At 38.1% G+C, this 14,903-nt stretch overlaps 1 protein-coding gene across 1 annotated transcript in view; it reads left to right on the plus strand.

The window, feature by feature from the left end:
- The window catches only part of dnah12 (dynein, axonemal, heavy chain 12), a 28,670-nt gene that overhangs the window by 9,192 nt on the left and 4,575 nt on the right, over positions 1-14,903 (plus strand). Inside the window, exons 22-63 of the mRNA XM_016549187.1 lie at positions 124-406; positions 498-617; positions 701-857; positions 1,046-1,218; positions 1,431-1,583; positions 1,792-2,031; positions 2,134-2,379; positions 2,469-2,588; positions 2,685-2,794; positions 2,953-3,136; positions 3,227-3,367; positions 3,492-3,575; positions 3,699-3,887; positions 3,996-4,115; positions 4,200-4,388; positions 4,467-4,618; positions 4,940-5,078; positions 5,192-5,358; positions 5,481-5,736; positions 6,072-6,371; positions 6,646-6,824; positions 7,296-7,488; positions 7,815-7,976; positions 8,076-8,270; positions 8,444-8,577; positions 8,734-8,896; positions 9,414-9,494; positions 9,671-9,847; positions 10,320-10,451; positions 10,537-10,626; positions 10,716-10,856; positions 11,054-11,295; positions 11,392-11,539; positions 11,628-11,773; positions 11,892-12,106; positions 12,229-12,421; positions 12,520-12,712; positions 12,808-12,980; positions 13,068-13,208; positions 13,359-13,517; positions 13,613-13,757; positions 13,886-14,036. Of these exons, the coding sequence (XP_016404673.1) occupies positions 124-406; positions 498-617; positions 701-857; positions 1,046-1,218; positions 1,431-1,583; positions 1,792-2,031; positions 2,134-2,379; positions 2,469-2,588; positions 2,685-2,794; positions 2,953-3,136; positions 3,227-3,367; positions 3,492-3,575; positions 3,699-3,887; positions 3,996-4,115; positions 4,200-4,388; positions 4,467-4,618; positions 4,940-5,078; positions 5,192-5,358; positions 5,481-5,736; positions 6,072-6,371; positions 6,646-6,824; positions 7,296-7,488; positions 7,815-7,976; positions 8,076-8,270; positions 8,444-8,577; positions 8,734-8,896; positions 9,414-9,494; positions 9,671-9,847; positions 10,320-10,451; positions 10,537-10,626; positions 10,716-10,856; positions 11,054-11,295; positions 11,392-11,539; positions 11,628-11,773; positions 11,892-12,106; positions 12,229-12,421; positions 12,520-12,712; positions 12,808-12,980; positions 13,068-13,208; positions 13,359-13,517; positions 13,613-13,757; positions 13,886-14,036 (7,076 nt within the window). The remainder of the gene's footprint in view (positions 1-123; positions 407-497; positions 618-700; positions 858-1,045; positions 1,219-1,430; positions 1,584-1,791; positions 2,032-2,133; positions 2,380-2,468; positions 2,589-2,684; positions 2,795-2,952; positions 3,137-3,226; positions 3,368-3,491; positions 3,576-3,698; positions 3,888-3,995; positions 4,116-4,199; positions 4,389-4,466; positions 4,619-4,939; positions 5,079-5,191; positions 5,359-5,480; positions 5,737-6,071; positions 6,372-6,645; positions 6,825-7,295; positions 7,489-7,814; positions 7,977-8,075; positions 8,271-8,443; positions 8,578-8,733; positions 8,897-9,413; positions 9,495-9,670; positions 9,848-10,319; positions 10,452-10,536; positions 10,627-10,715; positions 10,857-11,053; positions 11,296-11,391; positions 11,540-11,627; positions 11,774-11,891; positions 12,107-12,228; positions 12,422-12,519; positions 12,713-12,807; positions 12,981-13,067; positions 13,209-13,358; positions 13,518-13,612; positions 13,758-13,885; positions 14,037-14,903) is intronic.

A 14,903-nucleotide genomic window follows, 5' to 3' on the forward strand; every position in this document is an offset into this window, starting at 1 on the left:
CTTAGTTTTAATAACAACACTGCACACTTCACCTTTAAGTTAGTACATTGTGCCATACTTTCGAACTGTCATGCCATATATCCTCAGTGTTGTTTATCAGTATTTCCTTTTCACACTCTGTAGATTCTTTTTCCTGTCAAATGATGAGATGCTGGAGATTCTCTCAGAAACCAAAGATCCCATGCGAGTGCAGCCTCACTTAAAGAAATGTTTTGAGGGCATCGCCAAACTGGACTTCCTGCCTAACTTGGACATCCAGGCCATGTACAGCAGTGAGGGGGAGCGTGTGGAGCTCATCCAGCTGATCTCTACGTCTGAGGCACGAGGAGCTGTGGAGAAGTGGCTGGTGCAGGTGGAAGACATCATGCTGAGAAGCATCAGGGATGTGATCAATCGCTCCAGACTGGTAAGACTCAAGTTCCCATTTGTATTTTTTTTGTCAACTTTTGGTCTTTATTACTTTTTATGCACCAGGTTACTGTCTTGAATGTGTTCAGGCTTATCCAGAGATTAAAAGGAGTCAGTGGGTACGTGACTGGCCTGGACAGGTGGTCCTCTGTACTTCACAGTTGTACTGGACGCTGGAGGTGCATGAGGCCATCAGGAGTGGTGCTAATGTAAGGAAACCACTCTGAATATCAGTGGACCATTGGATTCTGTTAACTGTGTACCAGAGATATTGATCTGAATGATTTCATAGGGTCTGAAGAACTACCATAAGCAGCTGCAGAATCAGCTGAATGATATCGTGGAGCTGGTGAGGGGGAAGCTGTCCAAGCAGACACGCACCACTCTGGGGGCCCTAGTGACCATAGATGTGCATGCCAGGGATGTGGTCATGGAGATGATAGAGAAAGGTTCTCTTGTTTTGATTGATCTGCCTAGTTGCTTTGATATTATGAATTTTAAAAAGCATTCTTCTGTTTTGTGAAGAAAAAAAAATGTTTCTGTATTGTATGACATCATTATTTGAATTTGTGGTTACTGTATTGTACAGTTTGTTCTTTTTCATTTAAAAACTTTTAACTTTCAATATCCATTTCAGGAGTTTCTAGTGAGACAGATTTCCAGTGGCTTGCTCAGCTACGTTACTATTGGGCTGGCGACAATGTCCGTGTCCGCATTATAAACTGTGATGTCAAGTATGCTTATGAATACCTTGGAAACTCTCCTCGCTTGGTCATCACACCGTTGACAGACAGATGTTACCGAACTTTGGTATATTAAAGGGCAAATTTATTTTATGCTATTTATTATGCTTTGCTATTATGCTATGAGAATACAGAAAATACTCAAATAGTTGTGACAATTTATTTATTAAATCTGAAACAATAATCAAACTAACACTAATCATGCCAGCTACATATTTATTATGTTTGAGGCATAGTTATTTCCTTTTCTGATATCTGGTTTATTGTCCTCTTTTAAAGATTGGAGCATTTTATTTGAATTTGGGTGGAGCTCCTGAAGGACCCGCAGGCACAGGCAAAACTGAGACCACCAAAGATCTGGCCAAAGCCCTTGCTGTGCAGTGTGTGGTGTTTAACTGCTCAGATGGCCTTGACTATCTAGCCATGGGGAAGGTGAGAGGGTCTTGTTTCAAATGAAGAGCTAGAATTATGTTCAAGGACTTGTCAAAGCTCAGAAACTTTAGCATGGTCATCTCTTGCACTCAAATTTCATTAGGCTATAATCATCAGTTTATCTAGCATTTACTGAATGGGCTCTGTAAATAACATAAACTCTCATATAAAATCTCAAGTCAGCGTTTGCCTGAATATTCTTTTCTAGTTCTTCAAGGGATTGGCGTCTTCTGGTGCCTGGGCATGCTTTGACGAATTTAACCGGATTGAGTTGGAGGTGCTGTCTGTGGTGGCTCAGCAGATCCTATGTATTCAGAGGGCCATCGAAATGAGACTTGAGTATTTTGACTTTGAGGGAACAGAGTTACGCCTCAACCCCAACTGTTTTGTGGCCATCACCATGAACCCTGGATACGCTGGCCGATCTGAACTCCCTGATAACCTCAAGGTGTTTTTTTAGTGTGTATTATGGGTAAATTGTTTCATTAAGATCACGTTATCTAACATGGCTTTAACTGTACTGTTCTATGTTCATGTTACTCTTGTTTAGGTCTTGTTTAGAACAGTGGCCATGATGGTGCCTAACTATGCACTGATCGCTGAGATCTCCTTGTACTCGTATGGCTTCCTCAGTGCTAAGCCTCTCTCAGTGAAGATTGTGATGACCTACAGACTGTGCTCTGAGCAGCTGTCTTCTCAGTTCCACTATGACTATGGGATGAGAGCCGTTAAAGCAGTGCTGGTGGCTGCTGGGAATCTCAAACTCAAATTTCCAGATGAAAATGAGGATATACTTGTAAGTTAATGAAATGGAAGTCTAGTTAACCCAGTGTCTTATACCAAAAGCTGGTTAAAATCAGATACATTACCCTCTCTTTGTTTTAGCTTCTACGGTCCATCAAGGATGTAAATGAGCCCAAGTTTCTTTCCCATGATATCCCTCTTTTCAATGGAATCACTAGTGACCTATTCCCAGGAATTTCACTACCTGTGGCAGATTATAAGGTACACTTTGCTTCAAATGTCACTTTCAAATGTTTTTAATTTAGAATTGTAATGATAAATACAATATTTTAATTACATTTTGTTCATATGCAATAGTTATTCCTGGAATGTGCTCAAGAGTGCAGCAAAAATCACAATGTGCAACCTGTAAAGGTTTTCTTGGACAAAATAATTCAAACTTATGAGATGATGATAGTTCGTCATGGGTAAGTTGGTATTTCCCTTACCAATAATATTTAAACTGGTAATGTAAAACATGTAATTCTAAATGCAAATGTAATATTACATTTTATTTTACATTAATGTTATAGTAATTTTTATCCATGCATTTTCATAATACATTGTATAATACATTATTCCATAGGTTCATGCTTGTTGGAGAACCATTTGCTGGAAAAACCAAAGTACTTCATGTTCTTGCTGATACTTTGACCCTGATGAATGAGAGGGGCTATAATGAGGAAGAAAAAGTTGTGTATCAAACTGTCAATCCTAAATCTATAACGATGGGCCAAGTGTTTGGTCAGTTTGATCCTGTCTCCCATGAGGTAGGAGCTTGGTTTCTGCATCATATTATAAAAAGCAACCGTTTGTTTATTTATGCTTTATTTTTTACTTGTGCATTTTTATTTTATTAGTGGACAGATGGGATTGTGGCAAACAGCTTTCGAGAATTTGCCTCAAGTGACACCCCAGACAGGAAATGGGTGGTGTTCGATGGCCCCATAGACACGCTTTGGATTGAGAGCATGAACACTGTGCTGGATGACAACAAAAAGGCAAGTTAACATTATTTTAGGATGACATGATAGCATATCTATCGATAGATATGTTACATGATAGCAGATCTTCCTATCATGTAAATAACATGTATATAATAACTGAAATTTTGTTACATTTTAGCTATGCCTCATGAGTGGGGAGATTATCCAGATGTCCAATCAGATGAGTCTGATTTTTGAGGCCATGGATCTGTCACAAGCCTCTGTGAGTCAGCCTATCTCATTATTTAATATTAAACCTAAGCACTATCCATATATGAAACATATTCAAAACCACTTCAGCCTTCATTATCTATACCGTACTAACAATTTTTAATTCCTGAATTAGCCAGCCACAGTGAGTCGTTGTGGAATGATCTACATGGAGCCGTGTCAGCTAGGATGGACTCCTCTGGTGCTATCATGGATGAGAACACTTCCTGACCCACTTCAGTCACAAGACAATTCCACACTACTGCAGCAGCTCTTTGAGTGGTTAATTCCTCCTGCACTTGTTTTATTACGCAAACAGTGTCGGGTAATTTTTTTACATAATGAATTGCTTATAGCATAATCACATTCGATTATTTTTGATCTTAGACGTTGTCAACAAATCAGTCAGAGCTCATTGAGTTTAATATTCCAGGAGGTCATTCCCACCAGCAACAGTAATACTGTTGTGTCTCTCACACGACTCTTTGAGATGCTGCTGACTGGGCCTTTAGATGAAGATCCAGGGAACAAAAACATACGCACGTGGATCATGGTAATTATTCATGTAAAAGGTACAATGTACAACTCATCAGAATGCAGTTAAATTTGTAAACATGAATTATTCTGGCCTATGCAGGCAGCCTTTGCCTTTGCCCTGGTGTGGTCTGTCGGTGGATGCTGTGATACAGACAGCCGCAGTCGATTTGATCAGTTTTTGAGAGAAATAATTTCAGGAAAGGCAGAAAACTACCCCATACCTGCTGCTGTGTCTAAATGGGAGTGTCCATTCGAAGAGAAAGGTCTTGTCTATGATTACAGTTATGAGGTTGGTATATAGTATTGCAGTAGTATGAGAATTTGAGAGATATTACTCGGGAAAATGACTCTTTTCACTTCAAATTAGTTCAAAGGAAAAGGTCGTTGGGTCCACTGGAATGAGTCGATCAGAAATGCACTATTAGGTGACAAGAATACCAAAGTACAGGATATCATTGTTCCCACAATTGACACTGTGCGATATACTTACTTAATGGATCTCTGCATTCAGTATGGGATGTAAGTATTCTATTTTAATATCTTGACAAACATTAGACCAGTGGGTTTTGAGGGGAGAAAGAAATATTATTTAGTTTTTTTTTAAGGTTACATCTTGATTTTGTTTTTTCAAGCATTTTAATTTACAATAGAGTTGCATTATTTTAATATATTAATAATAATTTATTAATTTAAATACTTTTAAGTCATCCTGCAACGCCTTTGGAAGTTTGCTGAACCCCCGTTTTATAACCACTGCATTAACTTATATTCATTTTAATTTGTTTTATTCTATTGACCCAAAATTGTTAAAAAATGTTCTTGTTTTTCACTTTGATTTAGGCCTCTTTTGCTCGTCGGCCCCACAGGCACAGGAAAGTCTGTTTATGTGAAAGAAAAACTAATGAACAATCTCGACAAAGAACTCTTCCTTCCCTTCTTCGTCAACTTCTCTGCTCGCACCAGTGCCAATCAGACTCAGGTAACCACCAGGATACTTCCCACTCACCGTACAGTCAATATATTGTTGAAATTAATCCATTTAATTTTTCAGTAGTATTTTTCTATAACACAAGTGCTCTCTTTATCCTCTAGAACATTATTATGTCCAGACTAGACAAGAGGCGAAAGGGAGTGTATGGACCTCCCATGGGAAAGAAATGCATCATCTTTGTGGATGACATGAATATGCCAGCAAAAGAGGTGTTTGGTGCACAACCCCCAATTGAGCTGCTTCGTCAGTATTTTGACCATGGGAACTGGTAAATGAAAACTTTAATACACTATAAATCAGTTATCTGTCCTAGTCTTTTTACTCTTTGCTCTTATGTGCTGTTATAGAGCTGAGCTTATAGAACTCTGTAATAGAGTCCTTATGTTGTAGGTATGACCTTAAGGACACCTCAAAAATCACCCTTATGGACCTGCAACTGATCTCTGCCATGGGACCCCCTGGTGGTGGGAGGAATGCAGTGTCTCCTCGTTTTCTACGCCATTTTAACATCTGCAGCATCAATTCATTCAGTGATGAAACCATGGTGCGCATTTTCTCTAATGTTGTGACCTTTTACCTCCGGACCAATGACTTCCCATCTGACTGCTTCCCGATTGGCAATCAGATAGTCACTGCAACACTTGAGGTAAGTCATGTACAGTATATAAAGTACCGTTCAAAAGTTGGAATGGTTTTTTAATGTTTTTGAAAGAAGTCTTTTATTCTCACAAAGAAAACAGTCATTTTGTGATATTCTACAATTTAACTGTTTTCTATTTGAATATATTTTGAAATGTAATTTATTCCTGTGATTTAATGCATCCTTGCTGAATAAAATTACTAATTTCTTTCTTTTAAAAAGCAAAGGCTTACTCAGCCTAGACTCTTGAATGGTATATTGGTATATGGTATATAATTCCATTGCTTTTTTTTTTTCAGTATTAATTTATATTGTCTAATTCTGTGTTCTGTATGAAATAGGTTTATAAAAAGGCTATAGAAAATCTCCTTCCCACCCCAGCTAAGTCTCATTACACTTTCAACCTAAGAGATTTCTCACGAGTGGTGCAGGGCTGCCTGCTACTGAAGAAGGAATCACTTGCAAACAAGCGAACAATGATCAGGCTTTTCGTACACGAATTGTACCGCGTCTTCTATGATCGCCTTGTGGATGACCAGGACCGAGCCTGGCTCTTCTCACTCATAAGCAATATTGTGAAGGAGCACTTCAAGGAAAACTTTGACACAGTCTTTGAACATCTTAAGGATGGTAACAAACCTGTACGTAAAAAAAAAACATCCAAGGCTTCTTTAGAATTTCTCATTCATTAAATAATGTAAAATGACTGTAATTTAGTATGTATTATCTTAATATCTTAGGCAACTTTCTAAAATAAATGTGTCAAGTTATAACAAAATGTATATATTTTTAATGAAAAAGACTAATTTAGTAGGACAAAAATACTGCCTTGCTTTCCAGAGATGAATACAAAGTAATTTTTGATCATATGAAACCAAAATGGTTAGTTTTTTTTTTCCTGTTGTTTTTCCTCAGATTTGTGAGGAGAATATGAGGAATTTATTATTTGGAGATTATATGACCCCTGACGTGGATGAAAGTGAGAGGCTGTATGCAGAGGTTCCCTCCATGGAGCGCTTCAGTGAGGTGGTAGAAGCCTGTCTGGAAGAGTACAACCAAACCCACAAGAACCGCATGAACTTGGTCATATTCCGGTAACTTTTAAAAAGCTGTTTACGCTTTAGTGCATGATGCCACATACTGCAATTTTCCAACAGGAATCATCTTGAATGAATAGTCCATCCAAAAATGAACATTCTGTCATCATTTACTCTCCCTCATGTCATTCCAAAACTGTATGGCTTACTTTTTCTTTTTCTTTTGGTGGAATCCAATAGAAGACATTTTGATGATTGTTGATAACCAGACAGTTTTGGTTCTCATTGACTTCCATTGCATTGTTTGTCCATACAGTGGAAGTTAATAGAAACCTAAACTGTTTAACTACCAACGTTCTTCGAAGTATCTTTTTTTGTGTTCCACAGAAGAAAGAAATTCATACAGGTTTGGCAAGACATGAGGGTGAGTAAGTGGTGACACAATTTTTATTTCTGGGTGAACAATACTTTTAAGAGAGCAGAAGTGTGACATTTTTGATTGATTGTCTCCCTTGTTCATTTGTGTAGTTATGTCCTGGAGCACCTGTCCAGGATCAGCCGTGTGTTAAAACAGCCTGGGGGAAATGCTTTGTTGGTTGGAGTTGGAGGCAGTGGCCGCCAGTCCATCACCAGGCTTGCCACTTTTATGGCTAATATGACTCTGTTCCAGCCTGAGATCTCCAAAAGCTATAGCATGAATGAATGGAGAGATGATCTAAAGGTATGGGGTAATTAAACAAAATTAAAATTTTTCATGATTTACTCACCATCATGTCATTCCAAGCTTGTATGCTGTTATTGTTTGAGTGAAGCTCAATTTTTTTTGATAAATCTTCATGCACCTCTAATCCATGTGACAATTTGTTTCAACCGGGGGATGTCAAAAAACACCATTAAAGCACTACTTGTGTACAATATTGCAAGTGTTCATTACAATATTTTTGGAGCTTGACAGCTTCTGGTAACTTTGAACTGTTGTATGGAAAAGAGCAACATGAAAATATTAAGAAGTCAAATATGCCCACTAATGGATTTTGTGTTGTCTAGCGCCTGATGAAGAATGCTGGAGTAAAGGGCCAGAAAATGGTCTTCCTGCTCACTGATGCTCAGATAAAGGATGAAGCCTTTTTAGAAGATGTGGACAGCATTTTAAACACAGGAGAGGTACCAAACATCTTTGCTGTGGATGAAAAGCAAGAAATCATGGAGGTAAGATACAATTATCATATAAAAACTCTTATTGATGTGTAGAGACCTATATTGTCTTATTATTTTATTTTCCGGTGTTTTTCTCTGTATCCTCTTCAGGCTGTACGCCCCATTGCTCAAGCAGGGAATAAAAATGTGGAGTTCAGCCCTCTGGCTCTGTTTGCTTATTTTGTGACTCGCTGCAGAGAAAACCTACATATAGTAGTGGCCTTCAGCCCAATAGGAGATGCCTTCCGAAACCGCCTGAGACAGTTCCCTTCCCTGATTAACTGCTGCACCATAGATTGGTTTCAGGTGAGGTTGGCTAGAACAGGGAAGAGATGGTTAAGCATTTACTTGTTGTATTTGGAGAAACTAAGAAACAGTTTTTTTTAATGAACTGCTTCTATTCATGTTATAAATAAAAAAATCACCAATTAAGCCAGTTTTGAAGTTTACAGTTACAGTTTAGTTTCTGATCTCCCCAGCCATGGCCTGAAGAGGCTTTGGAGCGAGTGGCTAATAAGTTCTTGGAGACACTGGAGCTGAGTGATCTTGAGCGACAGGAAATCGTGCCAATCTGCAAGACCTTCCACACTTCTGCTATTGATCTGTCTCACAGGTATGATGTTTATATCAAAGTGAGTATGTAGTTTCTGTTAAAGGGGGAGTTCCTAGAAAATTCACGGAAAATAGGTGAGTAAATGATGACAGAACAGTTTATTTTACTTGTGGCTTGTAGAACACAATTGTTTATAAAATTATGTAATCTTTGCAGGTTTTTGTCAGAGCTGGGCCGCCATAACTATGTGACTCCTACTTCCTACTTGGAGCTCATAGCTGCCTTCAGACTTCTTCTCACTCAAAAACGAGACACTGTTATGAGTGCTAAAAACAGATATACAAATGGATTGGACAAACTGGCTTTTGCAGAGTCTCAGGTAATGTGTTGTATAATGTAGAGAAAAATTAGCAGATAAAATATCTTTTAAATCCATATAATAGTGCATATAATGTTAAAATAGATCTTTTTCATAGCCTTTTTAATTATGGTCAGTGAGGCAGAAATATGATTTTAATTAGTGCTGTCAAACGATTAATCACGATTAATCGCATCCAAAATAAAAGTTTTTGTTTACATAATATGTGTGTACTTGTATATTCATTATGTATATATAAATACACACACATGCAAGTATATATTTAAGACGAATATGTTATGTTTATATATTAAATATATTTATATATAATATAAATTATATAAATATATGCATGTAAATACATGTAAATATTTTCACAATATACTGTATATGTGCATGTGTGTGTATTTATATATACATAATAAATATACACAGTACACACACATATATTATGTAAACAAAAACCTTTATTTTGGATGTGATTAATCCCAATTAATCGTTTGACAGCACACATTTTAATGCATTTATGCTGGTTTAGGTGAGTGAAATGAAGAAGGAGCTGGTGGACCTGCAGCCTAAACTAGAACAGGCTAAGATTGACAACACCAAAATAATGAAAGTAAGAAACATTGGCATCTATCTTACAGTACTGTGTTTAAAGCAAATGTTCATTTTGTACTACCACTGAATAGATTTACAGTTTTTCTGTTGTTCCTATAGTAGTATTTCAGGTATGTTATCTTAATTTTGATAAATGTTTGCCTGCATATTTTAGCTACATGTTTCTCTTCTCAGGTGATAGAGGTTGAGTCAGTGGAGGTTGAGGCAAAGAGCAAACTTGTCCGTGTGGATGAAGAAACAGCTACTCTAAAAGCGAATGAAGCCCAGGCTTTGAAGAATGAGTGTGAGAGTGACTTGGCCGAGGCCATCCCTGCACTGGAGGCTGCGCTGTCTGCCCTGGACACACTCAAGGTCAACTACGTATTTTACATAGTGCTTTTCACACTATATCGTAAGAAATTCCGCATATTCGGACACGGGTAGAGTAACTGTGCTGTGTGAAGGTGGCTAATCATGTTAAACTAGATGCAAGGAAGACAATTCATTATGAAAATGAATTTAAGAAGGAAGACTATAAGAAAGAAGAACTGTAATTTAGTATCCACATGCACTTTTGTCTGTTATGTAATGAAAATAATCTATTAAACATTTTACAAAAAATCTATAATGATAATTATCTAAAAAATTTAAATGTAAGTATGTTAATCAGTTCATGCTGAATGCAGAATTGCAGAAATGTAATACTTTGGGATTATATCGAACCCTACCCAGAATTTTTAAAGAATATCGCCCTATAATTATTCATGTATGATTTAATGTTGGAAATTGTGGTTTATAAAATTATAGATTATTATAAAAGGTGTGGGTTGATTTGTGATTTCAGCCAGCTGATGTGACCATTGTAAAATCAATGAAGAACCCTCCATCAGGAGTGAAGCTAGTGATGGCAGCGGTGTGTGTAATGAAGGACATCAAACCAGAGAAGATCAATGATCCTGCTGGAACCGGACAGAAGGTCAAAAGCGAGTCTAGACAGGTCACATGACTAGAGCTTTCTTTGTTTTTGTTTTTTTCTGACAGCATGATATCTATTCTGATAGATTCTTGACTACTGGGGTCCAAGCAAGAAGCTGCTAGGGGACATGAATTTCCTCAAAGATCTGAAGGAGTATGACAAAGACAACATCCCTGTAAGTCTTTTTTGTTATGTAGGGTGTGTACAGTAGATTGTTTCGTAACACTGCAGTTGATGTATTTTAATGGTGTTGTTTTGTGACAGGCTCAAGTGATGCATAAAATCCGCAGTGAGTACATGACCAACCCTGACTTTGACCCCACCAAAGTTGCCAAGGCCTCATCTGCAGCTGAGGGGCTTTGCAGATGGATCACTGCAATGGAGGTTTATGACAGAGTGGCAAAGGTAGATAGACCCTCATCTGTATCTCACACCAGTAACAGTAGTTTCCTTCTCTACAACAATTATTAGATAGTTACATACAAATAGTTACGTTTTATGTTGTTTTTCTTTCATTTTTCTTTCTTTTAATATAAGGAAATCTATACTTTTTTTTATTGTTTCATACCTCTTGATGAGATTAAAATAATTTTCTCTCTTAGGTGGTGGCACCTAAGAAAGCCAACCTTATTGTAGCCCAGGAATCCCTGGCCACCACTATGGCCCTGCTAAACCAGAAGAGGGCAGAGCTAAAGGAGGTGGAGGATCGTCTGGCCTCACTGCAGAAGACTTTGGAGGAAAAGACTGAAGAGAAAGCTCAGCTGGAGTTCCAGGTGGACCTCTGTGCTCGCAAGCTGGAGAGAGCCGAGAAGCTAATTGGAGGTTTAGGAGGAGAAAAATCCAGGTTTCAGTCAACTACAACCAAATCTTAGAAATCTGTGCTGTCAGTTAATTCCTATATTTGAGCCAACAGAGTATGCGTCCCTGTATTTCTACATAGGTGGTCGAAAGCAGCAAATGACCTTCAGTGCACATATGATAACTTGACAGGTGATGTGCTAATATCTGCTGGGGTTATTGCTTACCTGGGAGCTTTCACTGCCAGCTTCCGCCATGACTGTATTAAAATGTGGGCCACGCTCTGCAAGGTATTTGCACTGCTCGTCTCAGTGAAGACTAGTCGTGTTTGCAAAGTAATATTTAGTGTCATTTATTCAATGTTTTCATTCTACTCAGTCCAAGAAGATCCCATCCTCTGATGACTTCTCTCTAAGTAAGACACTTGGTGATCCAATCAAGATCAGGGCCTGGAATATTGCTGGTCTTCCCACCGACAGCTTCTCCATTGATAATGGTGTTATAGTGAGCAACTCCAGAAGATGGTATGACTCAACAAAGCCAAATCATTTCGAAATCTTGTGTTACAAATAATGACAAGTGTTTTCTTCTGATTTTAGAACCAAAGCGTTATGTTTTACCACCCGATTTTCTCTTTGCCAGGCCGTTAATGATAGATCCTCAGGGTCAGGCCAACAAATGGGTGAAAAACTCAGAACGGGAGCATAACCTGAATGTGATCAAGCTAACTGATGCCGACTACATGAGAACACTTGAGAACTGCATCCAGTTTGGTACTCCACTGCTGCTGGAGAACGTAGGAGAGGAGCTTGATCCTTCCTTAGAGCCTCTGCTCCTCAAACAAGTTTTCAAGCAAGGTGTTTTACTTAAACAACTCTTTTAAATAAGTTCTTGTTTAAAGATTATTTTGATTACATGATTAATTTGACTCTCAAAGAGGGGTTGAAAATCAAAGTGAGTTCCTGCTTTCTTTTTGTAGGGGGTGTGGACTGTATCAGATTGGGCGAGAGTGTAATTGAGTATTCGAGGGACTTCCGCTTTTACATCTCTACAAAGCTGAGGAACCCTCATTACCTGCCTGAGCTAGCTACCAAAGTGTGTCTGCTTAACTTCATGATTACACCAGAGGGCCTTGAAGACCAGCTACTTGGCATTGTGGTAGCAAAAGAGAGGTGATTCTGATTTTATTCCTTTGTTTTCCTGAAAAATATCATTCGGAATTAGTGTCTTTGCCTGTAAGATACAGTATTTCTCTTCTGTTTTCCCTCAGGCCTGAATTAGAAGAGGAGAGAAATGCCCTGATTCTTCAGTCTGCAGCCAATAAGAAGCAGCTTAAGGAGATCGAGGACCAAATCCTTGAAACTCTGCAGTCCTCAGAGGGGAACATCTTGGAAGACGAGAGTGCCATCCAGATCCTGGATGCTGCCAAGATCATGTCTAATGAGATAACTAAAAAACAGCAGGTGTAGTGCATTAAAGAGCTGGTTTAGATGAAATCCCTTTATTAACGCCATGAGAGTTTCTGGTTTGACCTCTGTGCCTTTCTGTGAACATTCAGATCGCAGAGAAGACTGAGATTGAAATAGCTGAGTCGAGGGAAGGCTACAGAGCCATTGCTAAGCACTCCTCCATCCTCTTCTTCAGTATCGCAGACCTGGCCAACATCGACCCCATGTATCAATACTCTCTCAACTGGTTTGTCAACCTCTATGTCAACTCCATACATGACAGGTGGGGAATAACTGCACATGCGTTAAAAAATTCTGCATCAATCATTTTTATTTGCATTTGCATTTATTGTGCATATGGATTTCACAGCAATAAATCAAAGAATCTAGAGAAGAGACTCAGATACCTGACTGATCATTTCACCTATAACCTGTACTGCAACGTGTGCCGTTCACTGTTTGAGAAGGACAAACTCCTCTTCTCGTTCCTGCTCTGTTCTAACCTACTGCTGTAAGTTCAAACTTTAGTACAGTCTTGAATATTACTAGATAAAAGCAACGCTGTCATATTACTTTCAGATTTCATAGAAACATGATGAAACTTATGTCCAAGTATATATGGTCTTGATTGAATCTGTGCACTAAACTTGATCTTTCTAAGGGCTAAGAAGGAGATCGAGTACTCTGAATTTATGTTCCTGCTCACTGGAGGTGTGGGTCTACAGAACAACGTTGCCAACCCTGATCCAAACTGGCTGCCTGACAAGAGCTGGGATGAGATCTGCCGGGCCAGTGATCTTCCTGCCCTTGAGGGCCTCAAGTATGAAGTCTCTGCTATGCCTTCTGAAATGACTGAAATGTTACATATCAATGCTTCTGCAGCTGATACTGACACATTCCTTTGACTAAATATAGGGAGAGCTTCATTAAGAGTCCTGAGATTTTCCTGCCAATTTATGACAGCAAGGAGCCATACAACACAGCTTTGCCCAAGCCCTGGTGTGATAAACTCAATGAACTTCAAAAAATGATAATTTACCGAGGCCTTAGACCTGATAAAGTGAGTTCTCATTGAGTTTGAAATTGACATGTTCTTATCATAGTCATTAAAAAGTAATAAATGCAGCACATCACTCACAGAAACATTTTTTCCAGTTATTTTAATTTCACTTTATCCTTTCTTCAAAGATTGAGCCAGCAATCAGCAAATTTGTGACTGACAAATTGGGAAAGAGATTTGTTGAACCACCTCCATTTGACCTCAGTAAGAGCTACAGTGACTCCAATTGCACCATTCCACTGGTGTTTGTACTCTCTCCTGGAGCAGATCCTATGGCTAGTGAGTGCTTTATTACTTCAGTTAAATAGGACAGTTAAACATTTATCTTATTTAGAGTGTACTTAATTTTTCATGAAGTACGTTTATGGTAAACACTTGAGGTTGGAAAACGCTACACGACTTTTAAAATCTGAACAGATTTCAAAACACAAGGCATTATACATTTGCAGACTTTAGAAATGGTTACAGAGAAAAACCGGGCATCATACACTAAACGACTGAGGATCACATGCTACCAGACTTTTAAATTATTGCATATGCAACAAACCCATGCAGAAACATCCAGCTTGTTGATTGACGTGATATATTTTCCGACGCGCGCTCTCTGTCAGCTGGTGGGAGTTTGCTTACCTGTGTAGGGCCCTATGAAATCCGTTTTATTTTTTCCCAAATTTATTCTTAAAATAGCCTTATGAAATGCTTTTTTCCCCCTCAGAAATTCTGTGTTGTGTATTTAAATTTTTCTGGTTATCAAATGAAGGCATAATACATTAATTTCATTTATCTTTTAATTATTGAAAATTAAACAAACTTTTTTTGGCAAACAAAGGGGATTTACTATAAACAATACAATACAACATGGAAGAAATGTTGTGTGATTATTTCTTTAAAATTAAAGTTTTAATCATTTTAGTAGTAGTACTAATAGTATTAGTAGTATTATGTACATTCTACTGAACAATATCTCTGGCACAATGTCTTAAAGTTAAACCAAACTTTTATTTTAACGGGTTGCCGTGAATACCTTTATATTTCTGTGTGATATCATATGAGGCTAGTTTTACTCAAATGAAACGGTAAAATGCTAATGAAGTGACTCTCAGAGCAGTTTTGGATATGTTGTTCATGTATTTATGTCCTCATTTA

The sequence above is a fragment of the Sinocyclocheilus rhinocerous genome, unplaced genomic scaffold, assembly GCF_001515625.1.
Source record: "Sinocyclocheilus rhinocerous isolate Xijiao unplaced genomic scaffold, SAMN03320098_v1.1 scaffold72, whole genome shotgun sequence".
Classification (NCBI taxonomy): domain Eukaryota; kingdom Metazoa; phylum Chordata; class Actinopteri; order Cypriniformes; family Cyprinidae; genus Sinocyclocheilus; species Sinocyclocheilus rhinocerous.